Below are 15,583 nucleotides of genomic sequence, written 5' to 3'. Positions count from 1 at the left end.
AGGAAGGGTTTGGGTTTGCACAACTTATTTAATGAGGGAAACTTAATTTATAGTAACAAATGTTGTGGAAGGAGGACTATCAGATTATTTTTTAGTGCAGGTTTCATGTTTCCTTCCAAATGACTGAAAAGAATCAAGTTTTTATAGACTGCAGAGTTATTTGAGATGAATTATTATCTTAAACACAGTATGAGCTGAACAAAGTGAAGTTCAACGTAACTCAGTTCACTGACATTTAATTATTTGCATCTGTATGTAATAGAAAACTTTTGAAAAAATCTGACGGAATACACGATACCAGAGACGCTTTAAGGGGTCGGTGGGAACAAATGCTGAATTTGGTGAAAACTGAAGAGCTGGAAAAATGAAAATCATTGCCAGTGAGATAGTACAAGCAAAGGAAGGTCTCCCGTGTGCTTTACTGCTCAGTGTACATGAAACAATTCACGCTTTGTCACTTGTGTAGACCAAAATATATACTAGCTTCATTCACTGTTTTCTGCAGCTCTGCCTGTCCAGGTTCAACTTCCTATGCTTTCCAAAACCTGGTCAGTCCCAGTTCCTAAGCAAACCCGAGTTTAAAGCCTAAAAGATCTCAGTAATACATACAAGAGTATCTGCCAAGTATAACACAGTCAGTTGTGAAAACTGTACCAGACTTCAGAATCCTGTAATGTTAATCATCAGTGTACAGGATCTAAGTGATTGTGGTAAACATTTATAATCTGAAAGAAGACTATGAATGGGACCATGTGTTTAGAAGGGGTTTTGGGTGTTGTTGTTTTTTTTTTTTCCCTGGGTCTATCACTGTTCAAAGACTAAAGAACTGGTTGATGACGGATATAAAAGCTTTCCAGCACATTTCCTTTTCCGACTTTGCATGTGTCATTATCTTGTTGAAGTTCGCATGTTGACAGCTGGGAGTGGCGTTCTGGCAATATTTTTTCACTGGCAAAATCGATTTAAGAGACTTCATTCTTTCATCTTTCTCTTAACATTCCTGCTGTTGTTCATTGCCTCCGTAGTTGTACGTAGTGGGCTGCATTGTGGTGACCAAAACTATTCCAGTGATTTGATTTACGGCGAGGCCTTACAAACAGTTGTTGTGTCAGCACAACTGAGAAGGTAGCAAATGGAGAGAGGAATTTTCAAAGCCAGTTGTCATGAAAGTTTGTAGAGTTATGCCTGAGTTATTTCAAATTATTCTAACATTTAAGAGAGAAAAGGTTGCTGGCAAAAAAATAGTGTCTTTTATTAGACACAGTGATATAGCTGGAAGAAAGGGATGAGCTGTCAGGCAGATAAGCTTTTGTACACTCTTCGGTAGGGTTTCACGGTTGTTCCTATGAGTAGATGTCAGTAAATAGCTTTTGAGTTTTAACTGTTGGCTGTTGTTCAAAATTTAAATTTTCTTGTTTAGCAGCTGTTACAGTCCTGATACGTGTTGATGTGTTCTGCAAGTCCTGCCCATTTTAATACATAATCCTGAAGTTGAACCTGCTTGGCAAACTCAGGGACTCAGGATAGTTGCGTAGGAGATGCCATAGTGAATTTTAAAGCTGTTTTGTCTATTTTGGTTATATTTTCAGTAAATGGGAAGTTTTAAAAACAATTCTATTGATTTTCAGTTGTAGTTTCTTTTTAGTTGAAATACATTATTGAAATTATACTAATGCATTTTGATACCTAAGCTCAGTTTAGAATAGACTGATAGTCTGGCTTTTCTGCATTGAGCAAACTGTACTTCAGGAATCTTCATACAGTTTTAAAACACTGTGAGCTAATTTTTCACATAAGTAGCACTGGCCACGGAAGATTTGAAAGGGAACACTGGGGATGTGGTGGGCATCTGTTACCATATGACTATGAGGAGGTAGTGGATAGCACTTTCTACAGACAGCTAGCAGAAACCTCCCACTCATGGGCCCTCATGCTCATGGGGGATTTCAACCATCCAGACATCTGCTAGGAGGGCAATCTGGCATTGTGTGTGCGCTCTTGGTAGTTTCTAGACTGTGTTGGTAAAAATTTTGTAACGCAGATGCCAGAGAGCCTGGTCAGGGGTAAGTCTTCACTTCATCTGCTGCTCACAAGTAGGGAAGAACTGTGGCCGGTTTGGTCATAGATGGCAGCCTGGATCGCAGTGACCATAACTTGATCTGGAGGAAGGCTGGGAAGGTGAGCAGCAGAATTAGGATCCTGGACTTAAGGACTGCAGGCTTTCACTTATTCAGCAGATTAGTAGGTAGAATCCCTTGGATAACAACCATGAAGAATAAGGGTGCCCAGGAGAGCTTGAAGATTTTTAAAGAAAACTTAATGGCAGCTCAGGAATGAACCATTCCACAGTGCAGGAAGATTTGGTATTTCAGCAGGAGGCCTGCTTGGCCAAGCAGGGAACTTCTCAATGAACTAAAACACAAAAAGGGGGCATACGAAAGTGGAAATAAGGACAGACAACAGGAGAGGAATATAAAAGTGCTGTTTGGTATGTAGGGACAAAATCCCTACCATCTGACAAACTGCAGATCTTTAGTCCAGAAGGACCTCGATAAACTTGAGGACTGGGCCTACAGAAACCTCAAAAAGTTTAAGAAGAAGTATGAAGTTCTGCTACTGGACTTAAGTGTTGCTGTGTGTCACTACAGGCTGGGGAGGCACTGGCTGAGTAGCAGCTTTGCTGAAAAGGCTGTGGGGTTGCAGTGGATGTCTGGTTGAATATGAGCCAACACCTCATAGCAAATTCGGTGAACCACAGACTGGGCTACATTAGGAGGAGTGTGGGCAATGGTAAAGGGAGGGTTCATCTCTAGCAAGCACTGGTGAGGCTCTGCCTGGAATGCTGTGTCCAGTTTCAGGTTCCCTAGTTCTAGGGAGATACTGAGAAACTGATGGAGTCCACTTGCGGGCTACCAAAATTGTTAGGGGCCTAGAGCACCTGATGGTGAGGAGAAGCTGAGGGATCTGGGCTTGTTAGGTTTGCAAGGAGAGGCCTAAGGGAGGAGAAATCTGTTGGCAACTTACAATTATAATTACAAAAATGATTAAGTCTAACTCTACTTAATAATGGCAGATAGTATATCAAGAGGCAGTCATCACAAATTGGGGCTTGGGAGGCTCAGACTGGACAATAGGACAAACGTTTTTACTAGGAGAATAGTGCAGCAGAGGAAGAGGTTGGCTTGAAAGGCTGTGGAACATCCATCCTTGAAGGTTTTTGAGACTCAGCCAGCCAGAGCCACAGCTCATCAGATCTCATCTTGGTGGTAAGCTGATGTTGAGCAGGAAGTTGAAGAAGATGACCAGTATTTCTAAAGTGTTGCGGTAATTGATGAAATGGGCAGCTTAGCACTTCTTCGACGTGGTAAGCATATTACTCAGATATTCTGAAATTTATATGTCAAGTCTATGTGAGATCATCATGGTATTAAACATATTTAAAACTGACTTTTCACATCATAACACTTTTGTAATTGAGCATCATCAGACTCCCTACCTTCAAGGTATGCTATTGGCCCAAACGAAAAATAGCTCTCTGCTAAGAAATAATGGTAAGCTTCCTACATGACTGGTTGTCAGATAAGATTCCGCGTTCATGTTGTTGATCTTCTACTAATGCAGAAAAATGGAGGAAAAGGTTCACTTCCTGGAGTAAATACCAAGATTTTGTTTTAGTGACACTTTGGACTTTAATCAGTAAAGAGAATCATTAGCCTAAAGTAGACAATTAAAAAATCAAGCATTAGCTTCAAAACTGAAAATTAAAAAAAAATAGGAAGTCTAACAGGAATGTTCAGTAGAAATCGAGTAATATTCCAGTGTTATGTTTGAAGTAATTATTTTGGTTTATTAAAGGGAAAGACTTTCTTTCTTTTGCTCATAAAAAAAGGGTGACTTAAGTTAAGTGGATTTTTTTTTGCTTAGATTGGAGATGGGTTTTGTTGTGTAAACATCCAACTATTTCAGTCAGCAGCAGCTGTCAGTCCGCAGCGTCCTGTGGCAGCAGCTGAGCTCCACCTCATCTGTATGTGAAGGCAGTGGTGGTCAAGGAGCAAACCTAGTGAGTGCAGGGAGTGGGTGTCTGTCCCTCCTACTCATGAGTTTGGGAGGCTGCCAGTACCAATACAAGATGCAGAATAGGTTACAGTGATACTCAGTGACTCAGTGTGTAATGTTTGCAGCCATGAAGATGGCCAGTAAGAGCAGGTATGAAATGAGAGAAATAAGTTGTGTAGATAGCGCTGCTTTTGTTTTTTCCCCCCACTGAATAATGTATTCAGAAAAGTTGAGGAAAAAGAAGAAACAAATCCTGGAAAGTGCCATTTCTATTTCTTCAAAATAAGTTGGCCCTTCAAGGATGATGGCTGACACTCTTTTCTGTGTCCTTTCGGAAATGTGCTGGATAAATACCAGTTAAAAGCATCTTTTGTTTTTTTTCTCCTTTCCTTCACATTAGAATGACATTAAGACCTGGAAATATATATTTGAATATAATACAGATTTGGAACTTTCCTCTAACAGGTGTGATCTTATCACACAGAAATTAATGTTAGCAGAGCTTAGCACCTTCACAGTTTTAATATGCTCTTGCTCTTACTGGCCTTTGAGACCAGATGGATGGTCTGTGTACAAGTGAATGTGTAATATACTAAGATGACTGTTGGAGTGTGTTAATCTCACATAAATTCAGGACTAAAGAGGCCAGAAGGCAATAATTTCAGCCACCTAAACCTGAAGTTTCATTGTAGTGTCTTATAAAAACCCTGATAACATAAAGATTTACACGAGATTGGAATGGTTTCTGTTCTGCACTCAAAAACTAAACACACATATAGATCTGTGCAGAGTGTTTTCTTTTGCTGCAGGATTTCTTTATTTTAAAATAGCCATTTCAAATTTATTCATGTCCTTCTTTTTCCTTGATGTGTTATTTCACCAGAAAAAAAATGGTGAGTAGGAGAAATAAAACTTTTTTCTGCTTCTTAAGTTCTTAAATTGTAGTTGAGATGCAATCTATTTATCTCAGATATGACCGGCATTGCTGTAAATAATTTAAATAGCAGTGGCTTTTTCTTCTCAACATATAGGAAAAAATAGGATTAGGGAATAGTCTATTCTTGGGAGGGGGAGAGGAGAAGAGGGATAGTTGGTGCAATACTAGCTTTTAAATAGAAGACCGGGTCAAAGGTGCCAAGCGCACAATAAGGCTGCATCTTCAAGTAGCCTTCTTACTGAGATTATAACAAAAGCATCCACAGTGGGTCAGAACAAAGGTCCATCAAGTCCTGCTATTCCGTATCAGAGAACAGTGAGTAGGAGACGCTGGGGGAGAATAAAAGCACAGGGTGTTTGTGCAGGGGTGCCCTGCCAAAGTGCTCTCCCAGCCTCCGGCTGCCTCCTCTGCAGCTCAAGGGCTTGAAGCTGGAGGTGATGCCTTTCTATTCAGTAACCCTCAGTGGACTGAGCGGAAGAAATAGGCCTGGTTCGCCTGAAGAGCCCTTGTCAGTTATTGTAAAAGCAGATGTAGGTATTAATATTGTTTTCTGTCTAAAATGTAGCTCTAAAGAGAGTGTATCAGGTTCAGTGTGTTGCGGTTACTGGCTAGCTGTATGTGCATGTGCGAATTGCCATTTTGCCAGAGGTGCAATTCACACCTGTCTGTTCCAGATGCAGTAGAAAGAGCTTGTTGCATGTATTGAGGCTGTTTTCATATCTCCTTGTTTCAGAGAGTCTCTTCAGGGTGCCATTACTGGGTCACGATCTTTATGTGCTGCCAGTTTCTGACCCATATTGCATGGGCTCTTAAATGACCTGCTTTGTCTGTATGTTGTCCCCCCCCAAATGGGATGCCCCCCTTACCTTTTGGATTTTGGCTTATTTAGCACTTGTTTTGTTTCAGTAGCCATATCTCTTTGGGCACTAGCCCAAATGTTTTTTGTTTCAGTAGCCATACATCGGGCACTGCTTGTATCCCACTGTTTTCCCCAAAGACTGTGGTACCTAAGATTACCGTTTTCTGTGTGGGACATAAGAAACCAGGGGCACATCTTCACTGCTCGCCTAAGCAAGCCTGATATAGGCTACAAAGTCTCCATTGCAAAACCCTGTGTGTATAGCTTTTGTCCACAATAGTGTGGTAGTAGCTTGTGAGATGGGTTGGAGTATTCATGGGCTATTCCATAATTTGCAGTGGAGTCAAATAATTTGGGTTACATGTTCTCAAATTATGAGTCTTGCTGATTTAACACCACCATTTTACCAAGCAGGCTGTTGTCAGTTCCTTGCCAGCTGGTGAAACATTGGAAAGAGCATGTCCAGGATGACATCTCTGTTCAAAGAGTTTGGAAATGCAGTGGAAATGGAGTAACCAAACATGAGATTTTAAACAAGTACAGAAGAAACAAATGAGACAAGAAAATATAGCCCAGGTGGAAGCATGTGATAAGATTAGTGGGCTAATCCCCCCTGTGCTCATTTAGCTAGGAAAATAGACTCTGCTGTCTTGGTTTATTGTTGCTTAAAGTTCTATTAAACACTGCTACTATTTTTGATTTTTGGACAGATGCAAGCTGGAGGCAACATTTGTCTCCAGGCAGCAACAAACCTGTTGAAAGCTGGATGCCCTGACTGTATGCTAGGGTTTTTGTGTGCTCAGCTCTCTCCACATCTTGCATATAGTTCCCTCCCAGCCCATTTTTCATGAAAGTTTGTAGGGTCCATTGATGGCTGGAATATTTGTGGAATTTTTGGACATGATTAGATGTGTTGATCAAGGGTTAGCGTATTACGGACTGACGTACGTACCACCAGAAGAGATGCATTTTCCATTTTTCACCTCGACCAAACTCAGTTGGGTTTTCTTTTTTTTTTTAGGGAGTACAGGAAATCAACTAACGCTTTTCAGTACTGTGCCAATAAAGTAGGTAACTAAAATTCTCTCCTGTAGATGATATCATTCCAATGTATTGAAAAAGTCTGACACCTTGTTGTTTCAGCATCTTGTCCCTACTGTGTTTTGGAAGACTGTGTATGCATGAAAGAGTATTTACAAATTGAGCTGAGGTGATTTAAGCTAGGAGCTAATTAGTCATATACTCTTGTCTCATTGCATGTTGGCTGGGGAATGGTGAGAAAATAAACTGGCACTAATTTCCTAAGGATATATCAGGCAACCTGCTCTTTTTAGAATGTTAAAATTCTTCCTAGCTGAGCTAATGAGAGAGGTGTCAACTTTTGCAGGAAGCAGTGGGCTCCCAGGATGTTTTCATCAACTTGGAGGCATTTTGGTCAATCCTTTAGCTGTTCCCCAGTGAGAAAGAGTGATTGGAGCTGCAGCAGAAGAAAGGGAAAGGGAGATGATGCTTAGGCAGTAAAATAGTTTTTCTTACTTTAAAACTTAGAGAAGTGGGCAAAACCCTTGGAGAGCCAAAGCCTAGATTTTACTCCCTGCAGTGGTTGTGTCTGTTGTCCAGTGACTCTTTAAGATATATAACAGTTCCCAGAATGGGGACCGGGCCCCCAAGCTGTTGTGGGACTTTCTTTTGGAGCGAGTTTGAATGCTTCATGCTCAAGAGCGCACAGTACTCTTAGGTGCATTTGAACTGCAAATTCAGCGAGGGCCAGGAAATGAACTAAAGCCCCAGACTGCTGCCTAATCGTTAGCTTAGCCCCAGCTCTGTTTGAGACTATCCCACTTCTTGGCTCCTGCACAGATCTGCCAGAGAAGGGTGCTTAGCTCTAGTAGGGTGGGTGGGAACTGCTTGGTGCTGCTTGTCCTTCGGACCAGGGATGAATCCTTGGCTACCTTTTATTTGGCAGTACTGCTGTTGCCTAAGTCTCCCACTTTCTGGCAAGCCATTGAAGCTCTGTATTGTTGCGTAAAATGCAGGAACAACTACCAGCTTACCGCCTTCTGCCAATATTTTAAGGAAAAAATGGGGGGCCGATTATTTGGACTTCAAGAGCAACATAAAGAACCACATGCAGGCCTGTATATCAGGCTGTGAATCCCAGTCTCAGCATCGTTGTTAAGCCCTTAAATATGGGAGGAAATCAGCTATAATCCTTTCTTTGCCGCTTCCTGTTTGTTGCTGTAGGTGATTCTCCTCTGACTGCTACAAATCTAGTCCTAAACGTGTAACCTTCCCACAGATTGTGTGAGTCATGTCAGAACCTGGGGATTCTCAGTCCTGTGAGATGAGCAGAAACATCTGGGTATGCTGGAAGAGAACTGCATTTGAGTGCAAAACTAGAGTCACTGCTGACTGAAGGGAGAGCTGCTGTATGTATGGGAGGAGTTTTAGTTGCCTTTGTTAATTGGCACAAGCTTCCTCTTCAGCATCTCCCTCTCTGGTTCCAGCGTTGGTCTTCTGAACTCTCTGAGTCCTTACACGGTGCTGGAGGTAGGCAACTGTAGACTGGGTCGTCTTGGATGGAGTAGGACAAGGTGCAGATCTACAAAAGGATTTTGAGTTGGATCTTGTTCATGGGCTATGTACTTTCTACATCTTGTTTCTGAGAAAAGCATAAGAAACAGTTCCAAAACTTGGCCTCAATTCATGGAAAGGTAGTGTAATCAGACTGCTGTGGCAAAACTGCACCCCTGTGCAGCGGTCTTACTCCAGTAATCCTTTCCATCATCACGCACGCACTACAGTGCCTGTTGGGCAGTGAAGGTGATGCTATCTTCAGCAACAGTAATGGAAAAAACATCATTTTACTAGAGTCATCTTAGTTTCATGGTTTTAATATTTGTGAACTCATTTGCATGGCCCAGATGGTTTCTTGAAAAAAATAAACTTTGAGTTTGTTACCAATCTGCAGCTCATTTTCTTGGCTTCACAGGTTTTGGGTGTTGTGCTGTTTTTCTATGTGACCACCGCTGCCTCGGTGCTTGCCCATTTCCTGTCCGCAAACTAGATTTCACTTCTGATTTCCACAAGAAAGTACACAGGGCATGCCCTGCAATTTAATTCAAGCCTGTGGTTGCAGAAAGACAGATAAGACAGGCAGGTCCTAGTAAGAGACCAGTGAATAAAATGGCCAGGTGCTTTAGTTTTGATGAAATCCAGAGCAAGAAATGCTTGAGACTTCTCAGACCTTGGAAAGGTGCCAGGTTCTGCAGTCAGAGAGTACAGGAAGGGCCCACTGACATGAATATGTCATTTTGTACCTCCAACAGATACTGTTTAAGGCTGCTTGAAAACTCAGGAAAATCATCACCCCTACAAGCATTTCTCACTGCTAGTTCTGCAGACAAACATGCTAAGGTTTTAATTTCAATAAATCAGCGATGGTAGCTGGAATGGGGTTCTACAGTGAGCTTGAATTCCATAGCTCCCAACAAAGTAAGTTATGGTTATAACAACAGCAACAAAAGAAAAAGGTCAAGGAATATTAATTAAATGTACATTGTCCTGGTACCTGATCTATTGAAAAGCAGCAGAGCCTAATTAGTAAACGAATAGTTCTCAAACACATTAGAGGCTGTTTTGTGAACAGTGAGCCTTACCACAGCAGGCCTATCATTTAAACTTTAATATAAGGACATGAAACACTTAAAAAGTATCCGGGAACTAAAAGTCATTTTTTCCCTTTTTTAGGTGATACTGTCACTATTGGAGATGTGTCTTTTAAACTCAAAACACCGAAAAACCCAGAACTTGTTCCACAGAACTACGGTAAGAATCTACATTCCTTTTGAATGAGTTTCAAGGCTTTATTCCAAAAACTTTCACTCGCTCAAGTCAGCCCACTGACTTTACTGAAATTATCTAAGAAATATGTTTTAAAAAAGCATGAAATTTGGGGAAGGCTATCTTTGCTGAGTTCTTTACTGTGTCTCTGCTTCAGCTGGTTATAGAGGAATCTCTTAACTTTGAATGTAACTTGTCCCATTGGTCAGTGGGATAGTAAAAGGATCATTTGTGTGTGTTTAAATATTTTGTTCAAAAGGGGTCTCATCCAGACGATCATCCAGTGGATGACCAGCAATCTGGCCTAGTCTGGTAGGCCAGATCACTTAGCTGCCTCTGGATTGTGGGCTGCTTTATTCCCATACCCCAGTAGGCATCACACTCTGACGCTTTCCTACCAGCTGATCTACGGTACCGAAGATACCCAGTACCATGTGTCAGCCCTTGCTGTTACAGGGTAGCCCATGAGGAAAGGGTTTCTGTTTTAGACTGTAACAACACTTCCCATACCTCGTGAGTTCCCCGGGAATGTGGCCAAACAGTTGAGAAATGCTGCTCTGTATTATTACTTTTTATAGCTTCTTAAATGATAGATTTTTGCTTTTCATAATTTATTTTGTATGCCTGTTTTCTCATTTTGATCATGAAGTAGGGACATCAGTTGTCTATGTCAATGACTAATGGGATCCATTTCACTTATTTACATTTCTTGTAGATTGTTTTGCTTTTGGGTTTTCTGTGCTGTACCAAATGTGTTAATTTTAACAGTGCCTCCCTGCCTTCCACTCTTCCACAACATGCCAGTCACTATTACATGGTTTGGTCAATCTGCACTTTTCAGCGAGATAAATGTTAGCTCTAAGTTGCTATATCAGCATCTCTTTCAGTTCTTTGGACTGGCAAGGTAAGAGAATTATGAAAACATGTGATAGAATCAAAGAATCAGATTTGTCTAGTTAATGACTATAATATGGAGAAAGTGGTTGAAAACTAATCTGATAGCAAAAAAGTTATTAAACATGGAACTGTACAGAATGATGGGATCAGCTAAAATCTGATACTACAACTAAAAGTAATGTTTATTAGCACATATTAGGTGTATTATTAGTTGTTTCTCTTTTTTCTTTTTTCTTTTAATAATCATGACTGAAAGGAGCCTATGTCATGCTTGGGATACTGTTCAGTATTCATGTACTTACAGTAGGATTACTTAAGGTACAAAATTTTGGTTATAAACCTAAATATTAAATTAGTTTAAGTAAGGTAGAATACTTATGTATTTAATAGCAGAAAATTGATTTCAAATACTTGAGTACAATTTCTTTGTATATTTAAATTTAGGAAATTTTTTTATCCCTTAGTTCTATGGTTATGTTACTATGGAGAACAAAGTTATATTCCTTTAGTGAAATTAAGTAGATTGTATTGGCTTCATGTCAATTATCTCCTCTTTGTGAGGCATTTAGAGAGTATGTGCATTACTTGACACATTTTTTTTCTTGTTTTAAGAGTACTTTTTGTTTTGCTGTGTGATTGACTGCTGGAGATACAAGATGTTTTGGTGTAAAATAGATGAACGTAATTGCATATTTATACTAACCTATAAACTGAAATGTTGTATATTTTGAAATTTTATTATAGTAACTAATATTACATTTAAATGACCAAAGTACTTAACCTGATTTCTTTTAAACTAAGACTAGAAATAATCATCCACTTCAGTGGGAAATATTCCTGAAAAGGTCTCAGACATTATGTTTGCAGTGGAGTGAGAACTAAGAGGAGGGAATTGAAGCAGTTACAGTTCATTTACTAGTACTGCATATGACACTGTTTTCTAGCTCATAATTTGTGTGGAATAGAATGTTTCTGCTTTTGTTATTCTGACAGATAAAAGCCATGTTACAATGCCGTGATGTTGAAAGTGCATATCTGTAATTTACAGCAAATTTTAAGGATGTTATAACTTATTCTACACTCAGCATTATTATTCTAGGCTTAAAAATAGCCTTAAAAACCTGAAAAAAATTGTAGCACAATAAGGAATGTAAATGTTTTAAGTATCTACAAGACTTTACATTTTTCACTTTGTCACATAATTGATATCAAAATATTTCATTCTTTGTGTTACCAAATTGAACTGATTTTTAACTCCTTTATTGAACCTTGTTACGTTTTGCAGAAATGGATAGGATAGGTACTGCTGGTTACCTTATGTTTTTATGTCTTTGCTTTTCAGGTTTTATGCTAGGTACCTAGCAAGTTCTGTATGAAGCACTCAATTTTGTATGTTAATGTAAAATATTAATTTGTTTTGCTGTTGTTGGCAAATGGCTTTTTCTTGGAAGATGATAATTAAAGGTACATAAAATCTGAATTGTTCTTATTTTGCTTTTTATAAGTGACAAGTAAAAATGAGTCATACACAAGGGAATTTTGTTAATGGGATTTCTGTCATAACTGTGTCTGACACGTTCTAGAAAGAGGGCAGTTATTTTTGCACTGCTTGTTCTTTTATCAGTAAAAATAAAACCTACATTTTAAAAGTCTTACCATGTCTGAAAAGCATGAGTGTTTCTTTAATTATACTTTGGAGAAACTTTATATGGCTTTCCATGATAGTTTAGATCTAAAATTTAATTGTGAGAGCACACATTTTTTTTTTTTTTATGTTGAGTTCATGTCAGTGCACTGCTTTCGTTAATGGTTTCTGGAAATTTTATGAAAATGACAATGTACCTGATATTTCATGTTTTTATTAATCTTGACAAAACAATTCCTAACATAGTTCTTCCAGGACACTTTGTTCAATGGCGGCGAATCCTTGTTAAGGCAGGAAAAGGGATATTCTCTTACCAACACCACGTTAGCTCTGCTGCTCTCTGAAGGTGCAAGTGCATTTGGGAGTTTGGTGTAGTCATGCTACATGCCACTGCATTGAATTGTGGAAGATTAATTTCAAACAGTGTGTGGTTTTGTGTCAGGTGTCCTGAGTCTGAGCACCCTCCCCAATGTGTGATCAAACGTGACGTGCATGTATACAAGGGGTTAAGTGATAAATCCTGTTAGTTTTGTTAGTTGAGATATATGGAAGACTAATTATCGTGAGGAATTTTAACAGAAAGTTTGTGCGTATAATAATGAAATACAAAAAAAGTAGCACTAAATAGATTTCTGTGCTTGAAAGGGAATTGTTTTAATGTTGAGGAAATTGGGGTTATTCCTCTGTAGTAGGCTCAGTGGTGCCAACAAGTTCTTGTTATTTATTCTTCACCTGAAAGATCGGTATTGCCTTAACAGTAAGATGCCTCTGTGTCCTTCTCCCAGAATGGTATGCACCACGTGCTGAAGCAAGGATAAGCATCTGTGTTCAGTTATTGCCCAAAGTAGGTTCAGATTTGTGCTGGAACATGTGTTCATTCTTCTTTCTGTTAACTTTAAATCTGAGTGTCAGAGTGCAACACATTACAGAGACAGGTTATATTGCAGGATGACTGTAATGTTGTGCTAACAAAGACTTTTGTCGTTACATTTCTTCTTTCCTAGCCTAAGGGAAGATGTCTGTTGTCAGAGGTGGTGATTATTTCAGCAGTTTGAGTTTTCATGTAGGCTTGCAACTGATCTGCTACTTGGCTGTTACCACCTAATCCAGAATCTGAAACAGTGGGGTTTTTGTCAGTAGAGCTCTGAACGTTTTACACCATTATCCCTGTTTTGTCTATACTGAGAGTGAGGCACAGGGAGACACGGGGATATGGAAACCTTCAGCGAAGGTCTGGGTGGAGCTCAGGGAATTGTCTGCACTGTTCCTTGTGCCTCACAGCAGGGTCAGCTGAATCCGAACCGTTCTGAGAGATGTTTGTCCTCCTTGTTCTTAAAATGTGCTGGTGACAAAGATTCCAGGACCTCTCTGCACACTTTTCTCCAGTAATCAGCGATTCTTTTGTGAAAAAAACTTTTTCTGATGCCTCACTTAGATCTTTTTGGACATACTTTTAGTTCCCTGGGGCTTGTTCTAGCTAGCATAACCATGATGTACAGATTACTTTTTTCTTCATGGTGCTTCTGTCTTGCATGTTGGAAAACAGTTGTTATGATTTTCAGTCATTTCTTTTCTAGACTGAATTCCGATTCCTTTAACTTTTCCATGTCTTCCAGACTTTTCATAATTCTTCTTGCTCTTTTCTAGAATCTCTCAAACTTATCTGTGCTGGACTGAGCTGTTGTGCTCAAAAGCAGACACAATATGTCCCTCCGTTGGAGTCTGAGCTACAGATAACTGCTCTGGCTATGTATTTCCCTATGAGTTGTACATCCAGCTAAGAATAGTTTCATTTATTCCATGTTTATATGTCTCTAAGAGAAACTTAGTCTTCTGAATGCCATTCAGTGTTCTTTCCAGAAAGTTATTTGGTTTTACATGATTCCTTTATATTCTCTTTTCATTTATACTCCCATGGAGAAGTATGATTTCTAGCATCACGATCGCTAGCCCTTGTTCTTGTGGGAGACTTCAACTTACCAGATGTCTGCTGGAAATACAATACAGCAGAGAGGAAACAGTCTAAGAGGTTCCTAGAGCGTGTGGCAGATAACTTCCTGACACAGCTGGTGAGTGAACCAGCTAGGGAAGGTTCCCTGCTGGACCTCTTGTTCACAAACAGAGAAGGACTTGTGAGCCATGTGATGGTTGGAGGCCATCTTGGGCAGAGTAATCATGAAATGATAGAGTGTTTGATACGTAGAGAAGCAGTGAGGGGGGTCAGCAAAACTGCCACCTTAGATTTCCGGAGGGCAGACTTTGGCCTGTTTAGGAGACTGGTCAACAGAGTCCCCTGGGAGGCAGCCCTAATGGGCAAAGGAGTCCAGGAAGGCTGGACATTCTTTAAGGAGGAAGTCCTAAAGGCACAAGAGTGGGCTGTCCCCAAGTGCTGAAAGACGAGCCGGCGGGGAAGAAGACGGGCCTGGCTTAATAGAGAGCTCTGGCTCGAACTCAGGAAAAAGAGGAGAGTCTATGACCCCTGGAAGAAGGGGCAGGCAACTCAGGAGGACTACAAAGGTGTAGCAAGGCTGTGCAGGGAGAAAATTAGAAGGGTCAAAGCTGAGCTAGAGCTCAATCTGGCTGCTGCTGTAAAAGACAACAAAAAATACTTCTTCAAATACATTAGCAGCAAAAGGAGAGCTAAGGAGAATCTCCAGCCCCTAGTAGATGGGGGAGGGAACACAGTGACCAAGGATGAGGAAAAGGCTGAGGTACTTAATGCCTTCTTTGCCTCAGTCTTTAAAAGTAAGACCAGTTGTTCTCTGGTTACCCAGCCCCCTGAGTTGGAAGATAGGGACGGGGACCAGAATGGAGCCCCCATAATCCAGGGGGAGATGGTTAGTGACCTGCTGCACCACTTAGACACTCAAAAGTCTATGGGGCCTGATGAGATCCACCCGAGAGTACTGAAGGAACTGGCAGATGTGCTCACCAAGCCCCTTTCAATCCTTTGTCAGCAGTCCTGGCTAACTCGGGAGGTCCCAGTTGACTGGAGATGAGCGAATGTGATGCCCGTCTTCAAGAAGGGCCGGAAGGAGGACCCTGGAAACTACGGGCCTGTCAGCCTGACCTCGGTACCAGGGAAGCTGATGGAGCAGATCATCCTGAGTGCCATCACACAGCACGTAGAGGATAACCAAGGGATCAAGCCCAGCCAGCATGGGTTCAGGAAAGGCAGGTCCTGCTTGACCAACCTGATCTCCTTCTACAACAAGGTGACCCGCCTAGTGGATGAGGGAAAGGCTGTGGATGTTGTCTATCTAGACTTCAGTAAAGCCTTTGACACGGTTTCCCACAGCATTCTCCTGGAGAAACTGGCTGCTCATGGCTTGGATGGATGTACTCT

The 15,583-nt window shown here is 40.7% G+C and overlaps 1 protein-coding gene across 4 annotated transcripts in view; it reads left to right on the top strand.

Moving 5' to 3' along the window:
• VWA8 (von Willebrand factor A domain containing 8) overlaps positions 1-15,583 on the top strand; it is a 197,133-nt gene that overhangs the window by 2,322 nt on the left and 179,228 nt on the right. For all 4 annotated transcript variants that reach the window (XM_072850135.1, XM_072850134.1, XM_072850133.1 and 1 more), the window contains exon 2: positions 9,603-9,680. In XM_072850135.1, coding sequence (XP_072706236.1) covers positions 9,603-9,680 — 78 coding nt within the window. The remainder of the gene's footprint in view (positions 1-9,602; positions 9,681-15,583) is intronic.

Source organism: Ciconia boyciana, chromosome 1, assembly GCF_034638445.1.
Source record: "Ciconia boyciana chromosome 1, ASM3463844v1, whole genome shotgun sequence".
Lineage (NCBI taxonomy): Eukaryota > Metazoa > Chordata > Aves > Ciconiiformes > Ciconiidae > Ciconia > Ciconia boyciana.
Note: the sequence above shows the minus strand (reverse complement) of the source record. Positions and strands in the feature narration are given on the sequence as shown.